This window comes from Monodelphis domestica, chromosome 2, assembly GCF_027887165.1.
Source record: "Monodelphis domestica isolate mMonDom1 chromosome 2, mMonDom1.pri, whole genome shotgun sequence".
In the NCBI taxonomy this organism is placed as follows: domain Eukaryota; kingdom Metazoa; phylum Chordata; class Mammalia; order Didelphimorphia; family Didelphidae; genus Monodelphis; species Monodelphis domestica.
Window position 1 is genome coordinate 9928369 of NC_077228.1, and position 22079 is coordinate 9950447.

Genomic DNA, 22079 nt, shown 5'->3' on the forward strand with positions numbered 1-22079 from the left:
GGTGCTTCTTGCCTGGCCAGTCCAGGCCTATCTAACCTATACTACCTAAAATTGATTCACTAACTACCTATTAACACTAATAAATCAATAGCCACTACCCACAACTTCCTTAAATAAGGTTTTATCTTCCAGCTGTCAGTAGTAAAATTGCCAGTAGCAGAAAATAAGACAGACCTTCTACTCTCAAGAGATCCAGAGCAAAAAGCTCAACTGCCAACTCATTCCTTCCTTATATATCTTTCCTCATCTCCCTGGTAATGAAATCTTCAGCTCTGGCACACAGATTCCTATCAGCTCTGCTCCACCTAGAAATCCCCCCTCTTCTGCCTCTTAAAGAGGCAGAGGGAGAGATTAAGAAAATCCCTTTAACAATATGATAATATATGATGATATGATGTATATGCAAATATGATGATATGGAATGGTATGTATGTATGATATATGTAGGCATATGAATGACATGTAAAAATCAATCAAGGGCTTAAAGAGAGGGTTGCACTGAGAGAAAAGGGAATGGAGAGATTGAATGGGGTAATATAACATAAAGAGGTATGAAAAATCAATACAGAGTGGGGAGGATAAAGGTATTGACAGGCAATGTTTAAACTTTACTCTCATTGTAACTGGCTTAGAGAGGGAAAATAAGTATACTCAGTGGGGTATATAATTCTATCAACTTAGAAGTAGAAGGGGAACAAGACAAGGGAAGCAGGGGTAATTGAAGGGAGAGGGGAAGTGGAGGGGTGACAGAAAGCAAAATACTGGTGAAGAGGAACAGAGTGAAAGGGAATAGAGCAGGATTTAAGGGAATAATACTATGGAGGGAAATACATAAGTTAGTAATCATAACTCTGAATGTGAATGGGATAAACTCACCCATTTAAAGGAAGCAGATAGCAGAGTGAATTAAAAACCAGAATCCTACTATATGCGGTTTACAAGAAACACATTTAAGGCTGAGTGACACACAGATTCAAGGTAAAAGACTAGAGTAAAATTTATTATGCATCATCTAAAGGAAAAAAAAAGCAGGAGTAACAATAATGATACCAGACAAAGCCAAAGTAGAAATTTATCTGATTAAAAGAGATAAGGAAATTACATCTTACTAAAAGGTATTATAAACAATAAAGTAATATCATTACTATACATTTATGTACTAAATGATGGTATAGCATCTAGATTTATAAAGGAACTCAAGGAGTAAATATATAGTAAGACCATACTGGTAGGGGATGTCAACCTTCCCCTATCAGAACTAGATAAATAGAAACAAAAAATAAATAAGAAAGAAGTAAGGGAAGAAAATGAAATGCTAGAAAAATTAGAGTTAATAGATATCTGGAGAAAACTGAACAGGGATAAAAAGGAATATACCTTCTCAGCAGTACATGTTACATATACGAAGATCAACCATGTACTAGGGCATAGAAATATTGCAAACAAATGCAGAAAAACAAATAATAAATACCACTTTTTAGATCACAATGTGGTAAAAATTATAATTAACAAGGGTCCAAGGAAAGGCAAATTTAAAACTAGTTGGAAACTAAATAATCTAATTCTTCAAAACTGATGGTCAAAGAAGATATAGAAACAATTACAAATTTCAGTAAAGAGAATGATAATGAGGAGACATTATATCAAAACCTATGGGATATAGCCAAAGCAGTATTCAAGGGAAAATTTATATTTCTAAGTGCCTATAGCAACAAAATCAAGAGGGAGGAGGAGATCAATGAATTGGGCTTGCAACTTTAAAAATTAGAAAAAGAACAAATTAAAGATCCCCAGATAAAAAGTAAGTTGGAAATCCTAAAAATTAAAGGAGAAATTAATCAAATTGAAAGTAAAAGAACTATTGAACTAATAAATAAGACTAGGAGCTGGTACTTTGAAAAAAACAAATAAAAATGGACAAAGCATTGGTTAATCTAATAAAATAAGAAAGAAGATAATAAAATTAACATTATCAAAGATGAAAAGGGTGATATCACCTCTAATGAGGAAATTAAGGTAATTATTAAGAACTATTTTGCTCAATTATATGGCAATAAATATAACAATCTAGGTGAAATGGGTGAATAGTTACAAAAACATAAATTGCCTAGATGAACAAAAGAGGAAATACAATACTTAAATAATCCCATCTCAGAAAAAGAAATTGAATAAGCCATCACAGAACTCCCTAAGAAAAAATCCCCAGGGCCAAATGGATTCACAAGTGAATTCTATCAAACATTTAAAGAATAACTAATCCTAATGCTATACAAATTATTTGACAAAATAAGCAAAGAAGGAGTTTTACAAAATCCCTTTTATGACACAAATATATGGTACTAATCCCAAAGCCAAGGAGATCAAAAACAGAGAAATAAAACTACAGACTAATCTCCTTAATGAACATAGATGCAAAAATCTTAAATATAACACTAGCAAAAAGACTCCAGCAAGTGCATGAGGATTATTCACTATGATCAGGTGGGACTTAAACCAGGAATGCAAGGATGGTTTAATATTAGGAAAAAACATCCACATAATTGACCATATCAATAATCAAACCAACAGAAATCATACGATTATCTCAATAGATGCAGAAAAAGCCTTAGACAAAATACAACACCCATTCCTACTGAAAACACTAAAAAGTTTAGGAATAGAAGGGCCATTCCTCCAAATAATAAACTGTATATATATTTAAAACCACCAGCAAATATCATCTGCAATGAGAATAAGTTAGAAGCCTTCCCAATAGTGAAGACATGGATGCCCATTATCACTTCTATTATTTAATATTGTTATAGAAATGCTAGCGATAGCAATTAGAGAAGAAAAAGAAATTGAAGAGATTAAAGTAGGCAGTGAGGAAACTAAACTCTCACTCTTTGCAGATGATATGATGGTTTACTTAAAGATCCCCAGAAAATCAACTAAAAGGCTAGTGGAAATAATTAACAACTTTACCAAAGTTGCACAGTGTAAGATAAACCCACATAAATTATCAGCATTTCTAAATATTTCCAACAAAACCTAGCAGCAGGAGTTAGAAAGAGAAACTCCATTTAAAATTACTTTAGATGTTATAAGATATTTAGGAACCTATCTGCCAAGACAGACATAGGAATTATATGAACGCAACTACAAAACGTTTTTCACACAATTAAAACTAGATCTAAATAACTGGAAAAACACGAATTGCTCCTGGGTAAGATGAGCTAATATAATAAAAATGACAATCCTACCCAAATTAATCTTATTTGGTGCCATACCTATCAAACCACCTAAACACTTTTTTATAGAATTAGAAAAAATTATCACAATGTTCATCTGGAAGAACAAAAGATCAAGAATATCAATGGAAATAATGAAAAAAAATGTGGAGGGGGCCTAGCAGTAACAGATCTTAAACTGTACTATAAAGCAGTGGTCACATGGTACTGGCTAAGAGACAGAAGGGTGGATCAATGGAATAGACTTGGGGTAAATGACCTCAGCAAGCTAGTGTTCAATAAACCTAAATATCGCAGCTTTTGGGATAAGAATTCCCTATATGACAAAAACCTCTGGGAAAACTGTATGGAAAAATTGGGTTTAGATCAACATCTCATACTCTATACCCAAGATAAATTCAAAATGGGTAAATGACTTAAATATAAAGAGTGAAATCATAAATAAATTAGATCAACATAGAGTAGTATACCTGTCAGATCTGTGGGAAAGGAAAGCAAAAGACCAAGCAAGAGAGAGAACATTGCAAAATGTAAAATGAATGACTTTGATTATATCGAATTGTACAAAGAAAACCAATGCAACCAAAATTAGAAGGAAAGCAACAAACTGGGAGAACAAAACCCTCTGACAAAGGTTTAATTTCCCAAATATATAAGGACAAAAATCAAGCCATTCCCAGTTGACAAATGGTCAAGGTATATGAATAGGCGGTTTTCACACAATGAAATAAAAACTATCAATAAGCACATAAAAAGTGTTCTAAAATCCCTCCTGATTAGAGAAATGCAAATTAAAACAACTCTGAGGTACCATCTCATACTTAGCAGATTGGCCAATATGGCAGCAAAAGAAAATAATATATGTTGGAGGGGATGTGGCAAAATTGGTACAATTATACACTGCTGGTACAGTTGTGAATTGGTTCAACCATTCTGGAAGGCAATTTGGAACTATGCCCAAAGGGTCTTAAAAGACTGCCTGCCCTTTAATCCAGCCATACCACTTTTAGGTTTGTACCCTAAAGAGATAATAATGAAAAACGTTTGTGCAAAAATATTTATAGCCTCACTCTTTGTGATGGCAAAAAATTGGAAAATGAGGAGTTGTCCCTTATTTGGGGAAAGGCTGAACAAATTGAGGTATCTGATGGTGACGGAATTTTATTGTACTGAAAGGAATGATGAACTGGAGGGATTCCATGTGAACTGGAAAGACCTCCATGAATTGATGCAGAGCAAAAGGAGCAGAACCAGGAGAACATTGTACACAGAGATTGATATATTGTAGCACCATCGAATGAAACTGACTTTGCTGCTAGCAGCAATGCAATTACCCAGGACAATCCTGAGGGATTTATGAGAAAGAACTATGAGAGCAGAATCACAGAATAAAAACATATGATTGATCACATGGTTCTATGGGGATATGATTAGGGTTTTGATGTTAAAGGATCACTCTACTGAAAATATGAATAACTTGGAAATAGGTTTTGAACAAGAATACATGTATGAACTCCTTGCCAGCTCTGGAGGAAAGAGTGGGCAGGGCAGGGGGAATCATGAATCATGTAACTATGGAAAAATATTCTAAATAAAAAAGGAAAAAACTTTTCATTATAAATTGAAAGATTTAACTTAGCTCCAGTGGCTTTAGAAAATTATAATAACAAAAAAGTAATTATAGCGAATTATAGCTAGGGTTTATATAGCCAAGCTTTAAGATCTTAGAAGCAATAAAAGTAAATAACATTTAATGTGTAAGGGGGAAAGGGGGCTAATTATAAAAAGGTTGGGTTGTATTATTCAAAATTAGGGTCACCAGGAATTTAATTAATTCCAAAGATATTTATTTATAATTTATTTACAAAATATAGAAAGAGTGAAGTTAGAAAATCAGAAAGAAGATACGGTAAGATATCTAGCCTAAGCACTAAGTATTTTGCTTCAACCCCTGGCTCAAAAACAGGCAGGGGAATTTAATCCTTAACAGGAGAGGCTTTGGCCCTTGTGACCAAGGATCTGGGGATGCAGGGAGCCTCACTCAAGAGCATAGGTCTCCCCTGAGGATAGTCTCTTCAGAAAATTCAGGAAAGGAGTTGACTCTTTTCACTCACCACGTGTGAGTTGAAAGGGAGAGATTTAAGAACAGCCACACCAAGTACAGATCTCAGGTTCAGTCATCAGATTCTTCACCAGCCTCCAACTCGAACTCAGAACTCCAGCAAAAGATGAAGTCCTCTCTGAAGATCTCAAATGAAGATCTCCCCACTGGATGTTGTAATTCCCTTTTAAAGACACTTTATTTTTCATAATTTCCTGTGCCTTCCTCCACTTTTTACATGGACAAATCATAGACTAAAACTTTCCTTAGGATTGCCCCGGGGTAGTCAGTCGACTCAGATTCATCATCCACTATCACACACATGGGTCACAGACCTCCCCCACTCAAGTGTGAATGGGATGTTTACACTTTTGATGATTAAATCTAAAAATAGACAGGGGAATTAATTTAATCTTTGCATTCAGGGAAGAGTTAATTAATTTCATTTTCACAATCAGAGGAGAGTTAAATTTAATCTTAACAAGTCCTACTTTTTTTTTTCCATTGGTAGAGAAACTACAACATTTAGAATCACCCACAGCATGGGAATCAGTCAAGACTTCTCTTCAACCAAAATCCAAGGACAAAGCTGAGGTAGGTTTCATTTCTGAACTTGAGATTTGGCTCAATCAATGATAATTCAATTTAGCACAAGACAGTTTACATGTTCTAGTGGCAACCCAGGATTTAAAGAGGACTCGTGATGCACACTGGAGGAAATGGGAGAGCTTAATTTAAAATTTACAACTGTTGTTTTGTCTAATTACATTTTTAATATTAATTTAATTTTTTCCCATTTGAATTAGTTTATTTAGTCAATTTAGAACATCATTCCTTGGTTAAAATAATCACATTATTTCCCTCCCTCCCCACCACCCACTCTTCCTGTAGCCAACACGTAATTTCATTGGGTATTACTTGTGCCCTTGATCAGAACCTATTTCCATGTTGTTTGCATTAGGATGTTCATTTAGAGTCTACATCCCAAACCTTATCCCTTCGACCCATGTATTCAAGCAATTGTTTTTCTTCAGTGTTTTTACTCCCACAGTGTTTCCTCTGAATGTGGATAGTGTTCTTTCTCGTAGATCCCTCCAAGTTGTTCAGGATTATTGCATTGCCACTAATGGAGAAGTTCATTACATTTGATTGTACCACAATGTATCAGTCTCTGTGTATAATGTTTTCCTGATTCTGCTCCTCTCACTCTGCATCACTTCCTGGAGGTTGTTCCAGTCCCCATGGAATTCCTCCTTTTTATTGTTTTATTTTCCTTTGAGCACAATAGTATTCCATCATCAACATATACCACAATTTGTTCAGCCATTCCCCAAATGAAGGGCATCCCCTCATTTTCCAATTTTTGGCTACCACAAAGAGCGCAGCTATGAATATTCTTGTACAAGTCTTTTTCCTTATTATCTCTTTGGGGTACAAACCCAGCAGTGCTATGGCTGGATCAAAGGGCAGACAATCTTTTATCGCCCTTTGGGCATAGTTCCAAATTGCCCTCCAGAATGGTTTGATCAATTTACAGCCTCACCATCAATGAATTAATGTCCCTACTTTGCCACATCCCCTCCAGCATTCATTACTTTCCTTTGCTGTCATGTTAGCCAATCTGCTAGGTGTGAGGTGATACCTCAGAGTTGTTTTGATTTGCATTTCTCTGATTATAAGAGATTTAGAGCACTTTTTCATGTGCTTATTAAGTTTTGATTTCTTTAACTGAAAATTGCCTATTCATGTCCCTTGCCCATTTTTCAATTGGAGAATGGCTTGATTTTTTGCACAACTGGTTTAACTCTTTATAAATTTGAGTAATTAGACCTTTGTCAGAGGTTTTTGTAATGAAGATTGTTTCCCAATTTGTTGTTTCCCTTCTAATTTTGGATGTATTAGTTTTGTTTGTACAAAAACTTTTTAATTTGATGTCATCAAAATTATTAATTTTTCATTTTGTTATTTTTTTCTAGATCTTGCTTGGTTTTAAAGTCTTTCCTTTCCCAAAGATCTGACAAGTGTACTATTCTATGTTTGCCTAATTTGCTTATAGTTTCCTTCTTTATATTCAGGTCATTCACCCATTTTGAGTTTATCTTGGTGTAGGGTGTGAGATGTTGATCCAAACCTGATCTCTCCCATACTGTCTTCCAATTTTCCCAGCAGTTTTTATCAAAAAGTGGGCTTTGGTCCCCAAAACTGGGCTTTTTGGGCTTATCATAGACTGTCTTGCTGAGGTCATTTACCCCAAGTCTATTCCACTGATCCTCCTTTCTGTCTCTTAGCCAGTACCAAATTGTTTTGATAACCACTGCTTTATAGTATAGTTTGAGATCTGGGACTGCAGGCATTTTTTTTTCATGATTTCCCTGGATATCCTTGATCTTTTGTTCTTCTAAATGAACTTTGTTATGGTTTTTTTTCTAATTCCGTAAAGAAGTTTTTTGGTAGTTCAATGGGTATGGCACTAAATAAGTAAATTAATTTGGGTAGGATTGTCATTTTTATTATGTTAGCTCGTCCAATGTTTTTCCAATTGTTTAGATCTAGTTTTAACTGTATGGAGAGTGTTTTGTAGTTGTGTTCATATAGTTCCTGTGTTTGTCTTGGCAGATAGATTCCTAAGTATTTTATATTGTCTAGGGTGATTTCAAATGAAATTTCTCTTTCTAATTCTTGCTGCTGAGATGGATTTGAGATATATACAAATGCTGATGACTTATGAGGGCTTATTTTGTATCCTGCAACTTTGCTAAAGTTGTTGATTGTTTCCACTAGCTTTTTGGTTGATTCTCTAGGATTCTTTAAGTAAACCATCATATTATCCACAAAGAGTGATAGCTTGATCTCCTCATTGCCAATTTTAATACCTTCAATTTCTTTTTCTTCTCTAATTGCTACTGCTAGTGTTTCTAGTACAATGTTAAATAATAGGGGTGATAATGGACATCCTTGTTTCACTCCTGATCTTATTGGGAAGGCTTCTAGTTTATACCCATTGCAGATGATATTTGCGGATGGTTTCAGATATATACTATTTATTATTTTTAGGAAAGGCCCTTCTATTCCTATACTTTCTAGTGTTTTCAATAGGAACGGGTATTGTATTTTATCAAAGGATTTTTCTGCATCTATTGAGATAATCATGTGATTTTTGTCAGTTTGCTTGTTAATATGGTCAATTATGTGGATCGTTTTCCTAATAATGAACCATCCTTGCATTCCTGGTATGAATCCTATCTGGTCATAGTTAATCCTTGTGATGACTTGCTAGAGTCTTTTTGCTAGTATCCTATTTAAGATTTTTGCAACTATATTCATTAAGGAGATTGGTCTATAGTTTTCTTTCTCTGTTTTTGACCTTCCTGGCTTTGGGATCAGTACCATGTTTGTGTCATAAAATGAATTTGGTAGAACTCCTTCTTGGCTTATTCTGTCAAATAGTTTGTATAATATTGGGATTAGTTGTTCTTTGAATGTTTGATAGAATTCATTTGTGAATCCATCTGGAACCTGGGGATTTTTTCTTAGGGAGTTCTTTGATGGCTTGTTTAATTTCTTTTTCTGATATGGGGTTGTTTAGGAAATTTATTTATTCCTCTTTTAGTCTGGGCAATTTATATTTTTGTAAGTATTCATCCATTTCACCTAGATTGCCATATTTGTTGCCATATAATTTGGCATAGTAGTTTTTAATGATTGCCTTAATTTCCTTTTCATTAGAGGTGAGGTCTCCCTTTTCATCTTGGATACTGTCAATTTGGTTTTTTTCTTTCCTTTTTTTAATTAGACTGACTAGTACTTGGTCTATTTTATTTGTTTTTTCAAAGTATCAGCTTCTAATCTTATTTATTAAATCAATAGTTCTTTGACTTTCAATTTTATTAATTTCTCCTTTGATTTCTAGGATCTCCAATTTAGTCTTCATCTGAGGATTTTTAATTTGTTCGCTTTCTAGCTTTTTAATTTGCATACCCAATTCATTGACCTCTGCCCTTCTTAAGTTGTTAATATATGAACTCAGGGATATAAATTTCCCCCTGAGTACTGCTTTGGCTGCATCCCATAAATTTTGAAAGGATGTCTCATCATTGTAATTTTCTTCAATGAAGTTATTAATTGTTTCTACTATTTGTTCTTTAACCGGTTTTGGAGAATCATATTGTTTAATTTCCAATTAATTTTTGATTTACCTCTCCATGTACCCTTACTAATTATTATTTTCATTGTATTGTGATTTGAGAAGGTTGCATTTATGATTTCTGCTCTTTTGCACTTGTTTGCAATGTTTTTATGTCCTAATACATGGCCAATTTTTGTGAATGTACTATGTGCTGCTTAAAAGAAGGTATATTCCTTTTTGTTCCTATTTATTTTTTTCCACATGTCTACTAACTCTAATTTTTCTAAGATTTCATTCACTTCTCTTACCTCTTTCTTATTTATTTTTTGGTTTGATTTATCTAGTTCAGATAGAGGAAGGTCCAGGTCTCCCACTAGTATAGTTTTTCTATCTATTTCATCCTTGAGCTCCTCTAGTTTCTCCTTTAGAAATTTGGATGCTATGCCATTTGGTGTATACATGTTGAGTATAGATATTTCCTCATTGTCTATACTGCCTTTTATCAGGATGTAATTACCTTCCCTATCTCTTTTAACTAGTTGTATTTTTACTTTGGCTTTGTCAGATATCATGATTGCGACTCCTGCCTTCTTTTTATCAGTTGATGCCCAATAGATTTGGCTCTATCCTTTTACTTTCACCCTATGCATATCTACCTTCCTCATGTGTGTTTCTTGCAGACAGGTAGGGTTTTGGATTCTAATCCACTCTGCTATTCGCTTGCGTTTTATGGGTGAGTTCATTCCATTCATGTTCAGAGTTATGATTACTAGCTGTGTATTTCCCAGCATTTTGATTTCTACTCCTGGTCCTGCCTTTTCTTCTTTCACTATTTCCTTCTACACCAATGTTTGTTTTTAATCAGTTCCCCTAGTTCCCACCCTTATTTTACTTCCATTTCTACCTCCCTCTCTTCTTATTTTCCCTGTAGTCTTTTTAAAATTCCCCCCACCCTCTCCCTCCCTTGTACTGCTTCCCTCCCCACCAGTCCATTTGTTACCCTTCTACTCCCCTATAGGGCACAAATCTATTCTCTGCCCCAATGGATTGGATTGTTCTTCCCTCTTTGGGTCAATTTCAAAGCACGTAAGAATTGAGTATTTCCTATCTCCAATCTCTTTACCCTTCCAGTGTATTGATGTTCTCCCCCCTCCCGTCATGAGCTTCTTTGTGACATATAAATTTACCCCCATTTGTTTCTTTTCCCATTTCTTTTAGTATTAACCTCTTTTTTTAGCTCTAGTTGTATATATATACACACATGTATATGTATTTATACATGCATATACCTATATACCTATTTATGTCTTGTCCTTTCATCCTATACAGTTTGTCACTGTTCCCTCTAAGTGTAATTCTTCTACCTGTCCAGGTGATAGCAACAGTTTTTAAGAGTTACCAATGACTTCTTTTCTTATAGGGATACATATCATTTTAACTTATTGAGTCTCTTAAAAATTTTTTTTTGTTTTTGTTTAGTTTTGCTTTTCTTTTTCCCCTCTTTTTAAATTACCTTTTGATGATTCTCTTGAGTTCTGTGCTTGGTCATCAAATTTTCTGTTCAGGGCTGGTCTTTTCTTTACAAATTCTTGGAATCCTTCTATTTTGTTGAATGACCAGACTTCCCCCTGTAAGAATATAGTCAGTTTTGCTGGGTATTAACATTAATTAAAAACAATTTTTTTGAGTTAAAAAATCTTTCCTTCCCTCTCTCTTTCCCCTTATTTCACATCAAAAGGCAAGCAATTTGAAGCAGGTTTTATATATATAGCCAAGCAAATTTTTTTTATCATATTAGCCATGTTGCAAAAGGAAACACAGACTCCCACCTGAAAAATAAAGTTTTAAAAAGTATTCTTTGATCTGCATTCAGACTCCATCAGTTCTTTCTCTGGAAATGAATAGCATTTTTCATTATAAATCTTCAGAATTGTCTTGAATCATTGTTTTGCTGAAAAGTTAAATTATTCACAGTTCATTGTAATATGATATTGCAATTACTGTATACAATCATCTCCTGGCTCTGCCCATTTCACTTAGCATCAGTTCATTTGTCTTTCTAGTTTTTTCTGAAACTGTCTTGCTTGTCATTTCTTATAGTGCAATGGCATTCCATCACAGTCATACACCACAACTAGTTTAGCCATTCCCCAACCTTTCTCAATGTTCAATTCTTTGCTACCACAAAAAATGCTCCTATAAATAAATAAATGTACATATATATATATATGTATATATCCAGAAAAAGGGGGAACTTAAAAACTCACAGGGTCTTCTTCCTGTTGTTTAGAGGGAGCATCTGGTGTCAGTACCTCAAGGGACTATACTATTCTTCGATGGAGGTTTGGGGGGCATTAAAAAATTCTCTACCCGTGACAGAGAACTTGAAATGAAAATTAAAGATTTCCCAGGTATGTAAATTATATCACCATTGGTCAGGAATAATTAAAACGCTTTGAATCTATGAATCAGAAAGAAGGCTGAGTGATAACTGAGTGTCAGAGTAAGCTGAGTGGTATGAGTGTGCATGGGTAGTCTAATTTAATAAAATCCATAATATATAAATGTTGACATAAGGATAATCATAAGAGCCAGCATTATATAATACTTTGGGGATTTCAAAGCACTTTATTTCTGCTATCTCATGTGATCCTCACAACAACCCTGGTAAGTATGTTTTTTTTAAACCTTTACCTTCTATCTTAGAATCATTACTGTGTATTGGTTCCAAGGAAGAGCTAGGCAATGGGGTTGAGTGACTTGCCCAGGGTTACACAGCTAGGAAGTGTCTGAGTCCAGATGAACACAGGACCTCCTGTGTTTATACTTGATTCTCAATCCACTGAGCCACTTAGGTGGCCCATGGTAAATAGACTTTGCTATTATTATCACTGTTTTGTAGATGAGGAAACTGAGGCTGGGTGAGGTTAAGTCAATCAGTAAATTTCTTTTTCATTTTTTTACAGTTCCACATTCTCTCCATTAGCCCTTCCCTCTCTATTGGGAAGGAAAGCAATATGAGACCTATTAAATATGTGCAATCATACAAAATATGTTATAGTAACCACGTGGCAAAAACAATTTAAGATGCAAGAAAAATAAAGTGAAAAAATCCGCTTCAATTTGGCCTCAGAGTTCATCAGTTCTTTCTGGAGATGGATAGCATTTTCCATCATGAGTCTCTGAAGTTCTGCATCATTGTGTGGATCAGAGTAGCTAAATCTTCCGGTTGGCCATCCTTACAATATTGCTGTTACTCTGAATATTTTTCTCTTGATTCTGTCCGGTTCATATAAGTTTTCCTAGGTTTTCCTAAAACCATTCTGCTTGGCATTTCTTGTGGCATAATAGTATTTCATCACAATCATGTAGCACATTGTTCAGCCATTCTCCAATGGATGGGCATCCCTTCAATTTAATTTATTTGCTACCCAAAAAAGAACTACTACAGATATTTTTAATACCTACATCTCCTTTCCCTTTTTCCTTGATCTCTTTGGGATACAGACCTAGTAGTGGTTTTTCTGGGTCAAAAGGGATACACAGTTTTATAGGGCATCATTTCAAATTATTCACCAAAATGCTTGGACCAGTTCATAACTTTACCAATCCTGAATTAGTGTACCAATTTTTCCACATTTTTTCAAGTACATATTTTCCTTTTCTGTTATGTTAGCCTATTGATAGATGCAACATGGTTACCTACCTTAGAGTTGTTTTAATTTGCATTTCTCTAATTAGTGACAAGCATTTTTTAAAATTGGCTATTGATGGTTTTTATTTCTTCTTCTGAAAACTGGCTGTTTATATCCAGATATGACTCAATTCTGGCTTAAAAGTCCCTAGAGTTAAGTAAACTAATATTTATTAAGCACTAACGATATGCTAAGTACTATATTGAGTCATGAAGAGACAAATAAAAGTAAAAATGACTTCTGTTCTCAAGAAACTCACAGCATAATGGGGAAGATCACATGCAAAGAATTATATATGAATGAGATTCATGTGGGACAAATTGAAGTTAATCTGAAAGGAAAGAAATTAACTGTAAGGCAGACTTGGACAGCAACTTAGAAAAGGGATTTGAGTGGAAACCTGAAGGAAGCCAGAGAAACCAAGAGATAGAGATGAGAAAAAAGGAAGCATTCTCAATGTGGGAGACAGTCAATGAAATGGCATGAAGTGAGGAAATGGAGTGAATAATGCAAGGAACAGCAAGAAGGCCAACAATCCCATTGGATGGTAGAGTACATGGAAAGGAGAAAAGAATTGAGAAGATTGGAAAGGTAGTACAGTGTATAGAGCTCCAGGACTGTAGTTGGGAGGTCCTGGATTCAAATTTGACCTCAGACACTTCCTCTGTGACCCTGGGTAAATCATTTAATCCCAGTTTCCTAGCTCTTATATCTGTTCTATCTTATAAGTGATATTAAAACAGAAAGTAAGGGGAGGAGGAGGAGGAGGAAGATGGGAAGAAGGAGGAAGGGAGGGAGAAAGGAAGGCATGAAGGAACGAAGGAGGGAACAAAGGAAGGAAAAGAAAGGAGGGGGGAGAGAGGGAGGGAGGGAAGAAGGAAAGAAGGAAGGAGGGGATGGAGGAAGGAAGGAAAGGAGGGAGGGAGGGAGTGTTATAAAGAAAGGAAGGAGCAGGAGTTACTGCAAAGAGGAACTGCTGCAAAGAGCAAGGTTCCAGAATTCTGGGATTGTGAGAGCTTGGCTTTTGATTGGTAACAGTTGAAGCTAAGGGTGACAGTGAGTCTAGCTCCTTGGGTGGATCTCATGAGTTGGACTAGTCTCCCTCTCTTGTGACTGTATCCCTTATCCAACGGTTGGTTCCTGTGTCCCTGTGTGTGCATCTTGCGGCTGATAGAGTGATTTCCAACAGAGTTGCTCAAAACATCCAAGTGCCAACTGTCAGTGAGAACTCTTTCCTCTTGTCCTGTCCCTGCTACCTTCAATTCCTTACCATCTTTATATATCAATTAAGAGCAGTTTAATTTAGCTAGTTGTAGGAATTAGATTTGTTAGGTAGAAAAGTGTTAAATAGTGTAGGTTATCAACTTGATTTGGGGGGGGAAAGTATTTATCATTCCAATTCCCTTCCCTTCCTTCTCCTATCTTAAAATAAACTATTATTTCAGTATAATATTTCAGGAGAGAAGGAACAAAGAAAAAGAAGAAAGAAGAAGCCCATCTTTCTACCCTGAAACTTCCCTGTCCCCTTTGGGACCAATAGAAAAGTCCAAGACATCTTCCATATGAAAGCCTTGAAGACAGCTAACATGTCCTACATGGGGCTTCTCTTTTCCAGGCTAAATATTTCCACTGCCTTTAACTGATCCTTGTATGGCATAAAATTCAAGATTCTGACCATTCTGATCACTATCTAAATTCTCAAAATGTCCTAAAGTCATACTTTCACCTGTAATATCTGCATCAGTAAAAACCATCAGTTAACATTTTCCCATAGCAACACTATAATTTGGGTGCCCAGTTGGGTGTTTAATTATCCATTATTATTCACTCTACTCTTGTCTTTTTTTCCCTTTTCTTTTCTTTTTAAGGCAGACAGGGTTGAGTGATTTGGCCAGGGGCACACAGCTAGTAAATATCTGAGACTGGATTTGAACTCATGAAGATGAGTCTTTCTGATTCCAAGCCTGGTGCTCTATCCCACTACACCACTTAGCTATCCTTCCTGTTCCTTCTGACCTAATTAAATGCTTTGTTATTTGCTTCATAATTCCTACCTACTGTCATGATATAGAAAACACTAGGTAGGGACTTCAGATATTTTGCATAATTAAGTTATTTGCATAATTGGAATTTCCCAAAATAATTCACACTGAACTTGGGATAACAATCAATTCCAGAATTGAGTAGAAGTACTTGTTATATTTATCTGACATGGAGAAATTATTTCAGATACTTTTCACTTTAAAAATAACCATGAGTAGTTTAGATATTTGTTATGGAAGAACATTTTATATCTATTTATCTAATTCTGTTATCTTTAATGTCTTCCTTTTACCTAGAGTATCTAAGAAAGATGAAACAATTATTTTTCCCCCTATGAATTAGGAGGAAACATTTTTGTATGCTTTCTAGACAGAAAGAAAGAACCATAGTGCATGTCGTTGTCTAAGGAAAGCAATTATTTTTAAACTTGTCTATTGGTGAATAAAATTTTGGATTTGCCAGCAGAATAATCTCTTTCTCCAGTTTTCAAAAAATGTGTCTGCAAATGAGTGGCTTTGGTGCTTAGAATGCTTAGGCAGGTTGAAATATATCATGAACAAGGAATTGTTGACAAAGGATGTCATTGAGGGATTGTAGGAACAGAAATGATCTGTGGCTAGTGGAAGAGATGATCATTATATGGCCCACAATACTACATCTGGCACTATGTAATACCAAGAGAACTAGAGGGAGGTCCATATCACTTTGGACGTCTCCCCTGTGGCAAATGCATGGGAGACCCAAATGAGACTCACATAAGATAGACAGACATGGAAGATTTGTAGTCTGCATTGTTGGAGGGTATACCCACATTTAGGAGATGATTACCTCTTGTAATGCCTTCTCAGGGACTCAAGTATTTAGAAGGGTTGATGATCTTACTGGCTTGGATATCCCTCCAAGGGTCCAGATTTCAACATACTCATGTCTCCCCATCCTGTGTGAATCTTGTCCATGTTTTTTTCTATATTTACCACAAAGGATCACTTTTTTCCAGATATCAAAAGAGTGTCAATGGAATGTCTTGACATCCTTCTCATCAGTAATTTCCTAAAGTTATCTAACCTGCTCTCTTCTTCCAGTTCAATTTCTACTATCTGTCCTAGACACACATACGATTTGGCAAGCTCTATCCAAATAACATATAATCATCTTCATGATAGATATTCTTCATCCACTTGGTCTTTCCTATATGGATAGTCTAGCAAAACCCTTTGTTTGATTACAGATCTCTTCCAGCAGGCTTTGCAGCATTCCCAGGCTTGGGAATTGATGCAGCCACAATGTTGTCTACACAGAGGGCTGAATATCGAATCTTCCCTGTTAACTGCCAAACCCCATTAGCAGGTGTGTATCAACCTGCTTTCTCACCACAGTTTGTGTTCAGAGTGTTGTCTACCCATGCCAAAAAAAAAAAAAACCCAACAACTCCATAATATCAAAATGAAAAAAGGAAAGGTGTAAATCAAACTCTTTGACTTTTGAAAAGTGTGTATTTCCACAAAAATATTTTCTATGTTTTATTCAATGATATTTTATTTTCCCCTGTAAGAATAATTTTCAACATATGTTTTCCAAAATCATAAGTTGCAAGCCATTTCCTTCTCTCCCTTCTTTCCCCACTCTTGGAGATGATGGTGAGCAATTTGATCTGGGTTATACATATATCACCATGAAAAATGGACTTCATTATTGATCACTGCTTGAGAATACTCATATAAAACCAACCCCCCCAATAAAATCATAAATAAATTAATGTGGAAGATAGTATGCTTTGGCTTGCATCTGACTCCAACAGTTCTTTCTCTAGAGGTGGATAGCATTCCCCATCATAATTCCTTCAGAATTGTCCCAGATCATTGCAAGATTGAGAAATAATCAAGTTTTCACAATTGATCATCAAAAAATATGACTGTTACTGTGCATAATGTTCTCCTGGTCCAGCTTATTTTCATCTGTATCAGTTCCTGCAGATCTTTTCAGCTTTTTCTGAAATCTTGCTTTATCACCAACATATATCACAACTTGTTCAGCCATTGCCCATTTGATAGACATCCCCTCAATTTCTAGTTCTTTGCCAACACAAAAAGAAGAGCTGCTATAAATATTTTTGTGTAAGTAGGTCCTTTCCTCTTTTTTTTTTATGATCTCTTTGGTATATAAGCCCAGTCATGCATGGTATTATAAGATCAAAGGGTATGTATGCACTGTTATAGCCCTTTGGGCATAGTTCCATAATTGCCTTCCAGAATGGTTGGATAAATTCACAACTTCACCAATAATATATGTGTCCCAAGTTTGCCACATCCCCTCCAACATTTATCATTTTCTTTTACCGTCTCATTGACCAATCTGATAGGTGTGTAGCTCAATATTGTTTTAATTTGTATTTCTCTAATCAAGAGTGATTTAGAAGTTTTTTTTCGTATTAGTGATAGCTTTAATTTCATTATCTAAAAATTGCTTACTCATATCCTTTGACCATTTGTCAATTGGTGAATAAGTTCTAGTCTTATAAATTTGACTCAGTTCTCTATAGATTTAAGAAATTAGACTTTTATCAGAGAAATTTGTTATAAAAATTTTCCAGTTATTTCCTTTCAAATCTTGCTTATATTACTTTTGTTTGTACAAAAGCTTTTTAATTTAATGTAATCAAAATTATTCATTTACCTCATATAATGCTCTCTATCTCTTGTTTGGTCATAAATTTTTGCCTTCTCCATAGATATGGCAGGCATTTTATGTTCTGATTTGCTTATGATACCCATTTTGACCTTATCTTGGCAAAGGGTGTGAATATTAGTCTATACCCTAGTTTCTGACACTCAGTTTTCCAATTTTCCTAGTAGCTTTTTTAAAAATGGTGAGTTCTTATTCCCAAAGTTAGAGCCTTTGAGTTTATCAAATACTAAGTTGCTATGGTCATTTACCTCTGTATATTATGTATCTAAACTATTTCATTCATTTACCATTCTATTCCTTAGCCAATACCAGACTATTTTGATGATTATTGCTTTATAGTACGGTTTGAGATCTGGCACTGCTAGACCACCTTCACATTTTTTTCATTATTTACATTGATATTTTTGACTGTTAATTTTTCCAGGTGAATTTTGTTATTGTTTTTTCTAGCTCTATAAAATAATTATTTGGTAATTTTATTGCTATGGCATTGAATAAATAAATTAATTTAGGTAGAATCGTCATTTTCATTTTATTAGCTTGGTCTACCCATGAGTAATTAATATTTTTCCAATTGCATAGATCTGACTTTATTTGTTTGAAAAATGTTTTATAATTGTGTTCATATAATTTCTGTGTTTATCTTGGCAAGTATATTCCTATGTATTTTATATTGTCCAGAGTGGTTTTAAAATGGTATTTTTCTTCCTATATCTTGTTGCTGAAACTTGTTGATAATAGAAATGTTGATGATTTATGTGGGTTTATTTATTTGTATCCTGCAACTTTGCTAAAATTATTAATTAATTCAACTATGTTTTTGTTGATTCTCTAGGATTCTCTAAGTATATCTTTATATCATCTGCAAAGATTGATGGTTGCCTACTTTAATTCCTTCCATTTTAAAATTTCTTATTGATAAAGCTTAGCATTTTTAATATAATATTAAATAATAGTGATGATAATGAGCAATCTTGCTTTACTCCTCTGATTGGGAAGGCTTCTAACTTATCTCTATTGCAAATAATACTTTTACTAGCTTATGGTTTTAGGTAGATACTACTTATCATTTTAAGAAAGGACCCATTTATTTCTATGATTTCAAGTTTTTTTAATAAGAATGAGTGTTGTGTTTCATTAAAGGCTTTTTCTGCATCTATTGAGATAATCATGTGATTTCTGTTAGCTTGGTTAATGATATGATTGATTATGCTAAAAGTGTTTTTAATATTAAACTAGCTCTTCATTCCTGGTACAAACCCCACCTGGCCATAGTGAATGATTTTTGTGATATATTGCTGTATTCTCCTTCCTAGTATTTCGTTTACATTTTTTACACCTATATCCATTAATGAAATTGACCTATGATTTTATTTCTCTGTTTTTGTCTTCTTGGCTCAGGTAATAGTATCATATTTGTGTCATAAAGAGAATTTGTTAGCATTCCTTCTTTGCTCATTTCCCCAAATAGTTTATATAGTATTGGAATTGATTGTTCTTTCAATATTTGGTAGAATTCACTTGTGAATCCATCTGACCCTTTGGGATTTTTTCTTAGAGAGTTCATTAATGATTTGTTCAATTTCTTTTTCTGAGATGGGATTATTTAAGTATTCTATAGCCTCTTTCATTAATTTTGGCAACTTATATTTTTCTTAATATTCATTTCATCTAGAGTGTCAGATTTATTTGCATATAATTGAGCAAAATAGCTCCTAAATAATGCTTTAATTTCCTCTTCATTGCTGGCAAATTCACCCTTTTCATTTTTGATACTGGTTATTTGATTTTCTTATTTCCTTTTCTAAAAATCAAATTAACCAGTCGTCTGCCTATTTTATTTGTTTTTATAAAACCAGATTCTAATCCTATTTATTGATTCAATGATTCTCTTCCTTTCAATTTTATTAATTTCTCCATTGATTTTTAGTATTTTCAATTTAGTCTTAATTGGGGATTTTTAAATGTATTCTCTTTCTAGTTTTTTAAGTTGCCTGCTCAATTCATTGATCTGCATTTTCTCTATTTTATTGGTGTAAGTACTTAGAGATATAAATGTTCCCCTAAATACTGGTTTGGCTGTATCCCATAAATTCTGATATGTTGTCTTCTCATTGTGATTCTCTTTAATTAAATTATTATTTCTATAATTTGTTTTTTGATTCACTCCTTTTTAGCATTAGATTACTTTAAAATCAGTTTTTATTTTTCTGTCCATGAGCCCTTATTGATTATAATTTTTATTGCATTATGATCTGAAAAGGGTGCTTATTATTTCTGTTTTTTTCTGCATTTCATTGTAAAATTTTTATGCCCTGGTCAATTTTTGTGTAGGTTCCATGTATTGCAGAAAAGAAGGTATATTTCTTTCTATTCCCATTCAGTTTTCTTCAGAGATCTATTAGTTCTAACTTTTTAAAAAAATCATTTGCTTTCTTTTTTTCTTTCTTGTTTATTTTTTTTGGTTTGATTTATCTAGATCTGAAAGGGGGAAGTTGAGTTAGTAGTTTAGTTTTTCTATTTCCTCCTGAAGTTCATTTAATTTCTCCTGTTATTTTTAATGAGATATTTCATGTTGTCATTTATTTTTTCATTCTTTTGATTTTTGGTTATTGTTGTTTCTTGATATCTCATGAAGTCATTAGCTTCTTGTTGCCCAATTCTAATTTTTTTTAAAAACCCTTACCTTCTGTCTTGCAATCAATACTGTGTATTGTTTCCAAGACAGAAGAGTGGTAAGGGCTAGGCAATGGGGGTTAAGTGACTTGCCCAGGGTCAGACAGCTAGGAAGTGTCTGAGACCAGATTTGAACCTAGGACCTCCCATCTCTAGGCCTGGCTCTCAATCCACTGAGCTACCCAGCTGTCCCCCCATTCTAATTTTTAAGAAATTATTTTCTTTTGATTACTCTTAAACCTCCTTTTCCATTTGTCCAATTCTGCTTTTTTAAGCTGTCAATTTTTTTCTTGCATTGCTTTCATTTCTCTTCTCCATTTTCCTCTGCCTTTCTTAACTGATTTTTGAAAACTTTTTTCAGCTCTTCCAGAGCCTCAGACTGATTCATATTTTGAATTGAAACTTTGCATATTTGCTTTGTTTTCCTTGTCTCCTGTTGTGTCTGTGCCTTGTTCTTCATCTCCATAAAAATTTTGTATGGCTAGATTTTTTTTTGTTTGTTTTTATGTTTGCTCATTTCCTCCCACCTTTTTCTTGACTTTTTCTTTCATCTTAAAGGTGGGTTCTGTTCTCAGGATAGATGAGGTACCCTCTTCAACTTCAGTTTTTCCTTGCTGTTACCCTCTATTTCTGAATTTCTACAAGTTTCAATTCTTCCAAAGTAGTATGATGGTCTGTGGATTTGGGGCTCTGAAAGTCGCCTCCTACTGCTGATTTAGTCACTCCTGAGACTGATGAAGGTTTAAAGGGCTTTTAGAGCACTGTGAGCTGTCTTGTGCTGGGCTCAGGATCTAGCCTCAGGACTTTGGGCCTCACTCTGGGCTTGATCTGCTCAGGCACATTGTGGACTGCCTTGCACTGAGGGTTCTAAGACTAGCCCTGGGCTTACACAGACCACATGTCTTGGGCCCTCATTTCCCTGCCTCTCCCCCAGCCCAAACTATTTTCCAAGTGAACCAGCTCACCAGTCTCCTATGAAACCTTTTCTCATTCCAGGTAAAAGAAAACATCTTACCCAGAATTTTATGAAAATCCCTAATATAATAGGAACCTCACCAAATGAAGCCATGAAAGCAAGGTAACTGCTATAACAATGAAAACTGGTGTTTTCTGTTCTCTTGTTCAGCTCAAGGGAAAAGTGATGAAAAGCCTCCTAGGAAGGGCTAGAAACACTGATGAAAAACTTTTGGCACACCTAAAATGTGATTCAGTTTTCTTGTAAATTGTAACAATTGGGGAAGAATCACCTCTGATGTTTTATCAGTTATTATGGGGAGAAGGCAACATGCTGCAAAGAATAGAGCAGTCCCAAATTCTGCATGCGAGGGATAGAGGAACAGAGTTCTAGAGCTGCAAAAATACCTTAGAGGCCATCTGGTCCAACTCACATATCTCAGAGAGGAGGAAACTGAGTCCCAACAGAGAGGAAGAGACTTAACTAAGATCACACAAGAAACAAATCACAGAGTCAGGATTCAAAACCAGGTCCATTAGCTATGCCCTTTGGTGATGCTTATTGGACT

At 34.7% G+C, this 22079-nt stretch overlaps 1 protein-coding gene across 13 annotated transcripts in view; it reads left to right on the forward strand.

Annotated features, from left to right (window-relative positions):
- Window positions 1-22079, forward strand: part of C2H1orf141 (chromosome 2 C1orf141 homolog) — a 65029-nt gene that overhangs the window by 35765 nt on the left and 7185 nt on the right. For 8 of the 13 annotated variants that reach the window (XM_056814973.1, XM_056814974.1, XM_056814980.1 and 5 more), the window contains 4 exons: window positions 5843-5925; window positions 11748-11868; window positions 16438-16542; window positions 21553-21634. In XM_056814973.1, the coding sequence (XP_056670951.1) occupies window positions 5843-5925; window positions 11748-11868; window positions 16438-16542; window positions 21553-21634 (391 nt within the window). Of the gene's footprint in view, window positions 1-5842; window positions 5926-11745; window positions 11869-14179; window positions 14370-16423; window positions 16543-21552; window positions 21635-22079 lie in introns of those variants that run through there. The other 5 variants (XM_007480419.3, XM_056814979.1, XM_007480425.3 and 2 more) reach the window with 5 other exon arrangements.